This window comes from Cynara cardunculus, unplaced genomic scaffold (genome assembly GCF_001531365.2).
Source record: "Cynara cardunculus var. scolymus isolate 2C unplaced genomic scaffold, CcrdV1 Un_Scaffold_3136, whole genome shotgun sequence".
Lineage (NCBI taxonomy): Eukaryota > Viridiplantae > Streptophyta > Magnoliopsida > Asterales > Asteraceae > Cynara > Cynara cardunculus.
The window spans coordinates 11,343-21,562 of NW_020201359.1; the positions used below are offsets into that span (position 1 = coordinate 11,343).

Below are 10,220 nucleotides of genomic sequence, written 5' to 3' on the forward strand. Positions count from 1 at the left end.
TAACGTATATAATACTCAATTTAAATTATTTTAATTAACATATTATATTATTTTAATTTATTATATATTCATATTAATATATTATATTATTAAATATTTATTGTAATTATATATTATAAAATATTGTAACTGACTAAAATGACCAAAGATGTCATTTTTGGTCATTTTACATGTCAAACATGGGTAGCCGTACTGAAATGTGCGATTAGATCACCCCTTTTTCAGGAAGAGCGAATGTTTGTTGGGTATTGTTCCAACGTAAGATAATAACTTTATGAGTTTGATCTTACTTCATTGATTTATTTATCATCTAATTTATCAGTAATAATTATCTGATAAGATAGTTTGTCAAAATATAATGATGTTAAACAATCCATTATGATAGTGAAATTGTACAAGCACTACATAGTGGTGTTAGACCAAACATTAGCATTATCTTAATGGTGTTACCATCTATTTTACAATAAAAAATTTAAGGGGTTTCATTAAAAGACAATCTCTGAATCGTTAAGAGGTAGATCTTATTTGGCGAAAAAAAAGTCTGGCTCTTAATGGTCTTAAAACCCTCTGAATTATTTTGTATCTTGGGCATCCCTTAACCATTAAGAGCCCTAATTTCATTGTAAACAGTTACCAAACAATTATATTTCATTTACATTATATCATGAGAGCCTCTTAACCATTCTGACCACTTAATGATTTTGCACAAAACCATTCAGCAACTGCCAAATAGCCCATAATTTTTTTTAAGTTTGTATTTTTATTATATAATATATTTTATTGTATTTTAATATATATATATATATATATATATATTATTTTGTATTTATTTATTAATATATTAATGTTAAATTTATAAAAAAAATCATATATAATGTTAACTTATAATTTAATAAAATAAAAATATTATATCAATATTAATTAATGATAAAACTATTTTTTTATTTTTATAATCAAATCTTATTTAATAAATTAATCATACATTTTTCACAAACATATTTTACAAAACATTAAAAAGCATGAGCAAGATCTTATAGAAAAATTATATCCTACAATTAGAGGTTTCAGAAAGTTATTCAGTACAATTAGAATCGACCGATCATAATCGGATATTCAATTGTAATTGGATCGAATCAGATCCAAAATTTTAACATCCAAATCGGATCGATCGGTTCTTGGATGACAGTTCAGCATCCAATAGAGTTTTGAAAAGTGCTCTCTATAGTCTAAAGGGTATTGGCCAAACGTATATACCTGATGGGGGCAACGTCGATGGGGGCAACACCGATGGAGGCAATGGTGCCGATGGGGGCGGTGCAAGACTCACCGTAGCGTTAAAGAAGGGGTAATCTTGATACCTAATATTGCAACTAAGATATAGGACTCTTGCCCCACGTCTTCCATCGCAACAGCTTCGTGTACGATTGATTGCATTACTCAAGCAATTATAACACGTGGTTGCCGAAATATCCGGTGAACATTGCATGAGCCCATAAATCTTGGTCGACCTCGGGCCATCTGTGACGTTGGAAGCGTATTTACGGAGAGACCCGCCACTTGAAGCGTCGTCTCGTAGTTGTGCCCACAACCGATCAAGCGCTTGTTTAAATTGGTCGATGTCGGTCGCGTTTTCATGGTCTTCTGCGTCCCATCCGTCCTCACTATCCCATCCATCGATAATGTTTGAACTGCCCAGAAGGATCTGATTGGAGTACCTTATCATGCACGTGTCGTAAATTATATTTCCTCGCTTTTGGTTAGGGCAAAACTCTCGTAGTCTTGCACCGTAGTCGTTTATGCACCTCTGACATTCGTCTCGTTCGATATCACCTCTACATAGTGCGAGCACGTAGACTTTATCAGGGGTTTCACCAACGGAGCGATTGTAGAAGCCGTATGTATTGTTGGGATCGGAGGTGATCACGGATGAAAAAGCTTCATCACGATTTATTTCGTATGCACTGTTTCTAGTGAAATTGACGTTTGCAATGCAATCTGCACGAAATTCTCCGGAGACCGAAAAAGCGAAAAAAATCGTCATAATAATGACTACGAGCAACATGGTGTTGCAAAAATGAAATAGGATTGAGGTTGGTTTCATTTTGATATGTAATGTTATATATATTATATATATATATATATATATATATATGCTGTGTGTGCGTCTCTCTTCATTGAACCTTACTTGGTCGATTTTCAAACATGTAACAAAACCATTTTGAATTACTAGAAGAGTACTCGTGTAATGCATCGAGACACATTTTCATTTCAATGTTTCGTTTTATTTTTTATTCATGTTGATATATTACAATTTTATATGGTTTTGAGAAAACGATAATGTTTTTATTTTTGAATAAAATATAAATTTGAAAAAAATATATCAATATTAGTATCAAATTATCTAATTAAAAGTTTTTGTTTGTTTATTTTTTTTAATTCAATTTTTTATTATAATTTAATTTAACTTAATAAAGTAACTTAATTTTGGTTTAATAATATTTTTTTTATAAAGACAATAATTAAGTATTCTGTTAGAACTCAATAATTATTCTAATTATATTTTAGATTTTTTATATTTTAAAATGAAAGGTTTATCCTCTATTTGATTATGTTTATCCGCAATTATTTACACGAATTCAAACACAGAGCTTTAATAAGTTGTATTTATGCATAATTTACTTGTAATCTTGAATTTTAAGTAATATGCATTAATAAACAGTACTTTATGCATTAATTTTTTTAAGAATTTTAGTCAAATATTTTATAATATAATATAGATAATTGGTTACTCAAAGTTGGTGTTATAAATTAAAAATACGTGTGTTTCTCACTTTAATTATAAATAATTATTTTATCAAATATTCACATATGTTATACACTAGTTCAAATAATTAGAAGATTTTTCCCTACACCCTACATACATACAAACATATATACATATAAAAAAAAAAAAAAAAACACACACACACACACACATATATATATATATATATATATATATATATATATATGCCTAATCAAATTAAAACTATTTTGTTTATTATAACCGTGAGATCCAATTTCAACAACAAATCAAATGTTAAATAAAAGAAATTAATAATTTTAACTTAAAATATTAATTAATGGCATTTTAGGGATTTTTTAAATATCATCTCTCATCTCTCCTCTTTCATCTCTCCAACAAATCTTATTCGTCGAACCTTATTCCGATAAACCTTATGTGAACACAAGATACACACTGTGATACCTACAAATAATATTCACTGTGATACCCAGATATACATATAAGATGCACAATGTGATACCCTTTGTAAAGAAATAAAAATGACGAAAATACATACTATGATACATTTCATAAAACAAAGAAAATAGATTGTGATACACTTGAAACATTGTGAACGTTATCACTATGATACACTTCGATTACAAACGTTTTTAAAATATTATGTATATTAGGTAATTGATATACTAGGTAAGTAATTTTAATTAAATATTTCCTTCTAAAAAATTTAATTAAATATTTTGATTAGTTGTTAAAAATAGAATTACTATATTACCCTTTTAACTTGTTTAAGAAATATCCTTAAATATCTAAAACGAATGGTTCATATTAAATCTCACAATTACCACAAACTAATCAATTCTCCCGTAAATAGACCCATCCATATGTATATGTATATGTATATGTATATGTATATGTATGTGTATATGTATGTGTATATGTATATGTATATGTATATGTATATGTAAGGGTCAATTCAAAGGAGATTTGGTTAATTTATGATAACTGAGAGATCCAATCCTAATAACAAATCAATGGATAAATTAGTAAAATATTATTTTTGGTAATTTGAGTTAAAATTTTAATTACAGGGCATTTCAGGTATTCTAAATTTTTTATTTCTCCTCTGTCTCTCTCTACTACTTTTAGTCTCCGGTAAACCTTATTCCAGCGAACACCATGTGATACCCAAAATACACAATGCGAACACCATATGTTTATGTGTGTGTGTGAAGTCGCTATCATCAACGGCTTTTGCAAGGAAATTTCTTTTTGCGGAATTGATGATTACAATTGGAAATTTCATGTTTGAAAAACTGTAGAAAATGAAGAATAATAATTCATCCCAAAAAACCTTTGACTTTTACCATTGAAGTTAATACGTGAAAGGGAATTTTTGGACTTCGTGGGGAGGCATTAAGTGCCAAACACTTACCCGATAAGTGTTTAACAGTAAAATTTAACACTATTATTTACTTGACGGGTAAGATTTTAGTCCACCAAAACGACATCGTATGCAACAATTTACCCGGTAAGCGCTTACCGGTAAGAGTCGTCGCTCTCGCTTACCGGGTAAGACTCTTGGTCCTTGTCTCGCTCTTATCATATTTATCCGGTGAGGTAATGTTACTTGGTAAGCGCTTACCCGGGTAAGCGTTTGGTAAACGGCCCCTAAATTATCACAGGTTTGGCTCAAGTCAGGAGCACCAACGGTGGTGGATCCAAGATTTTTGTTGAGTTGTTATACTTTTAAAATGGATTTAAAATAAAGATCGCAAATCAGGGTTTGACCATGTGTTTTTAGCAAGACGTAAAGGTACGTCTTAAATGTAAGTCTGGTGTGTTTTTAGTCGAATTTCAGTGTTTCAAGAGTTTTTCGGGTTTTTTTAGTTGATGTCCATTGAACTTTTTCGGTTTTTACAATGTCAAGTTATGTTTCTATTAAATAGATTGATAACAGTATCAGCTAAAAACATATTTAAGGAAAATCTACAATTTACAAAATTTAGGAGAAACAAATTAATAACGATAATTAAATGAATAACTAAACCTAGATTACAAATTATAAAATACAAACAAAACAAATCATATTTAGGGCAAACCGGAATGTATAAAATTTAGGGCAAAGTGGACTGGTGATAGAATATGGTCGGACAACGAGTCTGAACGCACAAGCAGAGGGGTGGTTTTACGATCTCAGACGTTGTTTGAGTGTTGCGTTTTTGGAGATAGTGATAACGAATAAAGAATCTCGTGAAGATGTTTTGTTTTATAAAAAGGGTTTGATTTGGTCTCTTAAAATCACAGGTATTAAGAGCGCCTTTTGGATTTTCAAATATTACGAAGCATCCCTCAAAGTTGAAGAGGTGTACCTTTCAACCCTTATTTTTTTTTCTCTTTTGGTTAGTCGGTTGAGTAGGCGTGTGGGAACCCCTCTCTCCATCATAAATCCGAACCAGACCACCACGAGTATCAATTGTTACATTTTACAATATCATGTCAATAGTAGGTTTTCGTTCTTTAGGAACTATTTGATAGTTGCTGAATGAATTGATACAGAATGATTAAGTAATCAGAATGATTAAGATGCTTTCATGATATAGTGCAAAATGAAATGTAATTGTTTGATAATTGTTTACAATGAAATTAGGGTGTCACACGATACAAAATCATTCAAAAGGTTTTAGAACCATTAAGAGGCAGATTTTTTTTTTGTCAAACAAGATTCACCTCTAAACAATTCAGAGGTTGCCTCTAAATGGAACTATTAAGAGGTAAACAAACAACCCCTTAGTAATACATTACAAAATACATTTTCTGCAATGAGATTTACTCGATTTCGACATTATAAATATGATTTTTGAGTGACCAACAATTTCCATACCTAGTTTTGGATTCATTTAGCACCCCACATAAATCTACAAAGATTTAGATCTCAATGAATTATTTTTAGTCGAGAACGTTCGTTTAATTTCACTACAAAAATAATTACTTCTGCTGGAGTAAAACATCGTCGACAATAGCTCAAAATCTTCTGCCGACCGGAGGTTTCCATGAAAAGGTCTTCCCGATAATTCTTTTTGGTGGTAAACAACAGATCCACAAGTAAGATGTCTTTGCCAGTGATGGATAGTCGTTAATAAAAACTAAAGTCATGGGCAAAAACTTCTTTCAAGATCAGATATCCAAAAGTTGTCGTGATAAATATTGATGATAAATTATTCAATCTATAAAAAAAAAAAAAAAATTGTGACATGATGACACTACAACAAAATTGGGTTTATAAAACACCCTCAATCTCTAAGCATTCTAATAGACCGTTTTATAGAACTTAAGTTATAGGATCAAAATATAAAACATCTTATCTAAAGGTGTTGTAATAAGTTTATATGACGCTTTTGGGCATCTTAACGAGTTTTTAGGACATTTTTAATACAAAGTGTCACATTAGCAACTTTACAGGACACTTTTGAGAAAGTGTCCTATAAACTCAATTTTTTATAGGACAATTTTTCAAATAGTGTTCTATACAGTTGTTAATGTGACACTTTATATTAAAAGTATCTAAAAAACTTATTACGACGTCAAAAAAGGTCATATAAACTTATTACAATACCTTTAGATAAGACGCTTTATTTTTTTGGTCCTATAAACTAAGTCTTATAAAGAGGTCTATTAGCACGCTTAGAAATTGTGAGTGTCTTATAAACCCGATTTTGTTGTAGCGTGTTGACCAAGACATGGCTTATCGAGGACAAGATTTGGTGATAGTGGTATGCATTCGAGCTGTAATTTACTTGGCCATCCTTCTAAATCCGACTCTAAGATCAACCATATTCTTATTCAATAGTCAAATACTATCACAATACAAAATATAACTTCAAGAAAACTGTACGGCAATATCATGTTATTGATTATTCGAAATACAGGTATCCCATAGAAACTTCATTTGCTATATCGATCGTTGTGAAGATGTTATAGATCGTTGTGAAGATGCTACAAATTGTTGTGAAGATCTGAATTTACTTTTTAAAGAGTAAGGATCACTTTTACTCGAGCTGTACTCTTCGAAAAAGTATTTCTCGTAATTCATGAATGTACGCATGAAAAAAGCAGGTTGTGAAGGGACCTTCAGGGTTATAGAGAGGCTATTAAGCATGAGAACGACTGAAGCCATTGTTGGTCTCTCTGTAACGTCTTCTTGAACACATAATAGACCTATGTGGATGCATCTGATCGTATCACATAAGGAATTAGAACCATCATTTAGTGTTGGATCAATTAAACTTGTAGCCGTTCCATCTCTCCAGCATTTCCATACCTAAAACCAAATTGGGAAAAGAGAAATTGATGTGAAATGAAAAATGTATGTTATAGAAAATAAAGACATACAAGAAGTTATATGTCAACACTTACATGGCTAATAAGATCTTCCGTCATCATTCCGTTTTGAAGTCTGTGGTTTTTATGACCCGTTACAATTTCGAGTACCAGAACACCAAAACTGAAGACGTCCGACTTAATTGAAAATTTTCCATGCGTTAGATACTCTGGTGCCATGTATCCACTAGTACGACAATAATACATGTTAATTACGTGGTGCAAGAATGAAAATCGTAATCTAGATTACCATTTTTGTAGCGACATATTTTACATCTAGTGCTACGAAAGCAACATCTAATTACGTCTTTTGAATAGCGAGACTTACTAGGTTCCGACAATTCGATTAGTGTTGCCTTGGGTTTCTTCAGGTTTGAACAATCTTGCCATACCAAAATCTGCAATTTTAGCATTCATATCGGCATCCAATAAAATATTACTGGCTTTCATATCTCGATGAATTATTTTTAGTCGTGAATCCTCGTGTAGATACAAAAGTCCCCTTGCAACACCTTGTATTATTTTGTATCGTGTTTCCCAATCTAGAATTACTCGCTTCACTGGATCTATATTTTTAAGATCAAGGGTATACGTAAGAATGAATTTCTACTGCTTTATCGTATTTTTTTTCCAAAATATAGTTTCGACAATAGTAAACTTACCAAATATAAACTGGTCGAGACTTGCATTTTGTACAAACTCATACATCAAAAGCCGTTCGGACCCTTCTAGGCTAAACCCTAGGAGACGAACCAAATTCCGATGTTGGAGCCTTGCAAGTAACAAGACCTCGTTCTTGAATTCCAGTTCGCCTTGTCCCGAATCCTTTGACAGCCTCTTCACTGCTATCTCTTGTCCATTTCGTAACTTACCCTGTGGATTTTCTTTTAGAAATGGTTTTCGGGTGTAAATATTCCGTTGCAAACGAATAATCTTGTTGTAGCGTGTTGTTTACCTTATAAACCAAACCAAATCCACCTTCTCCAAGCTTATTGTTCTCCGAGAAGTCATCGGTGGCTGCTCTAATATCACCAAAGCTACGTTGCAACGATTCGGCTGTAATAATTTCATCAAGATCCGCGTCTTCGTGAACTGGTATCATTCACGCAAAATATTAGTGGATCGGAAACCCTAATTTGTAGTGAATAAGTATGAAAGAAATGAAACAAACCAACCCACCCAAATTCTCTGGTTGCAACTTCCTTTTTCTTCTTATGAAGACACAAAAGAAGACCACCACCAATAACAGAACACTAACGGTTGCAACGACGACAACGACTATAATCGTCGTGCTATTACGCTTGCCTGAAAATCACATCCGAGAAAATGCACATTAGTGAAATTGTACTAGCACTATTATAGTTATGTTACCGCTCTTCTGTCGTTTCAAACTCCGATTTTCTCAAAAAAACCCAAAACAAAACTAGAATTTCGAAAAGTGCAAACGTATATACCTGATGGTGCCAGCGGTGACGATGGCGGCAATGGCGCCGATGGTGGTTGCTCAAGAATCATCGTAGCGTTAAAGAAGCGGTAATCTTCATACCTGATATTGCAACTAGGATATACAACTCTTGCTCCACGTTTACCATCACAACAAATCTGTATACGGTTGATTGCATCACTCAAGCAAATATCACACTCAGTTAGAGACAAATCTGGTGTACATTGCATGAGCCCAAAAATCTTGCTCGACCTCGGGCCATCTACCTCGTTGGAAGCATATTTACGGAGAGACCCACCGCTCGAAGCTTCACTTCTTAGTTGTTCCCACAACTGATCGAGCCTTTGATTGAATTGGACCATGTTYGATGCGTTTTGAGGGTGTGCCAAGTCCCATCCTTCCCAGCTGTTTCTATTGCCAAGAATGGTCTCATCAGAATATCTTAGCATACATCTCTCGTATGTGAAAATCGCACCCTTTTGGTTAGGGCATAACGCTCTTAGCGTTGAACTACAATTACGTATGCACCTGTGGCACTCGTCTTGTTCAACRTCACCTCTACATAGKGCGATCACRTTGACTTGATTGGGTGTGTTACCAACAGACCGGTTGTAGAAGCCGTATGTGTTGTTGGGATCATGGGTGATCACGGATGACAATGCTTCGTCAAGATTTGTTTGGTATACACTGTTTATAGTGAAATTTGCGTTTTCGTTGCAACTAGAGAACGGTATCTCTCCACTCCTTTGAGATACCGAAAACGCAGATAAATTCGTAATAACGGTTACGAATAAAATCGATTTGGTAATTACCATCAACATGGTATTGCAAAAGATGAAAATAGAATGGAGGTTATGGGTCATGTTGATTAGCAATGGTGATAGTAATTATATATAAAGTAAATTACGGTTTTAGTCCCTATTATTTTTAATAATTTTTATTTTCGTCATTGTGATTTCCGTTCCTATGGTTTGTTAGACTAATTCGTACTTTTAAAGTACAACGGCCCAAAATAGATAAATAATTATAAATCACGTGAATGAAACAACGATAAATTATAAATTATTATGATGAAAATAGCAATGAATAACAAATTATAGGAAAAAAACCATAATTTCTAAATAATAAAAACAAAAATCGTAATTTTTAAAAACCATAAGGACTAAAAACGTAATTTACTCTCATATATACTTCTTGAAAGTGATTGACACTTTGAGTTGTTTAGGTCAAAGTTTACTTGGTCAATTATTGAAATTTTAATATAACTTTTTTTATTTGAAACCCTTAGGTTGATACAACAAACGTTTTTTTTTTTTAATCTATTTAAAGCGGTAACCGATTAACCTTATCTATATCTATATTACTTTATAAATCAGATTTATCAAAAGTCTTAAATTTTTTTAATGCACAAAATATTATACATTTATGCATAAAATCTTAAAAATCATTAAAATATATACTATATTATAAAGCATTTGACAAAAACTCTTAAACCCACTTTTCATGCGTAAAGTACTATTTATTAATGCGTATTACTTAAAACTCAAGATTGCAAGTAGATTGTGCGTATAAATATAACTGCAGATAAATATAATCAAATACAAGATAAATATC

At 32.2% G+C, this 10,220-nt stretch overlaps 1 protein-coding gene across 1 annotated transcript in view; it reads right to left on the minus strand.

Annotated features, from left to right (window-relative positions):
• Positions 1-9,427, minus strand: part of LOC112503500 — a 12,377-nt gene extending 2,950 nt beyond the window's left edge. The window contains exons 1-8 of the mRNA XM_025107530.1: positions 8,609-9,427; positions 8,330-8,462; positions 8,118-8,254; positions 7,825-8,035; positions 7,491-7,728; positions 7,199-7,349; positions 6,809-7,103; positions 1,255-1,995 (exon numbers count right to left, since the gene is read on the minus strand). Of these exons, the coding sequence (XP_024963298.1) occupies positions 1,255-1,995; positions 6,809-7,103; positions 7,199-7,349; positions 7,491-7,728; positions 7,825-8,035; positions 8,118-8,254; positions 8,330-8,462; positions 8,609-9,427 (2,725 nt within the window). The remainder of the gene's footprint in view (positions 1-1,254; positions 1,996-6,808; positions 7,104-7,198; positions 7,350-7,490; positions 7,729-7,824; positions 8,036-8,117; positions 8,255-8,329; positions 8,463-8,608) is intronic.
• Positions 9,428-10,220: the final 793 nt, after the last annotated feature.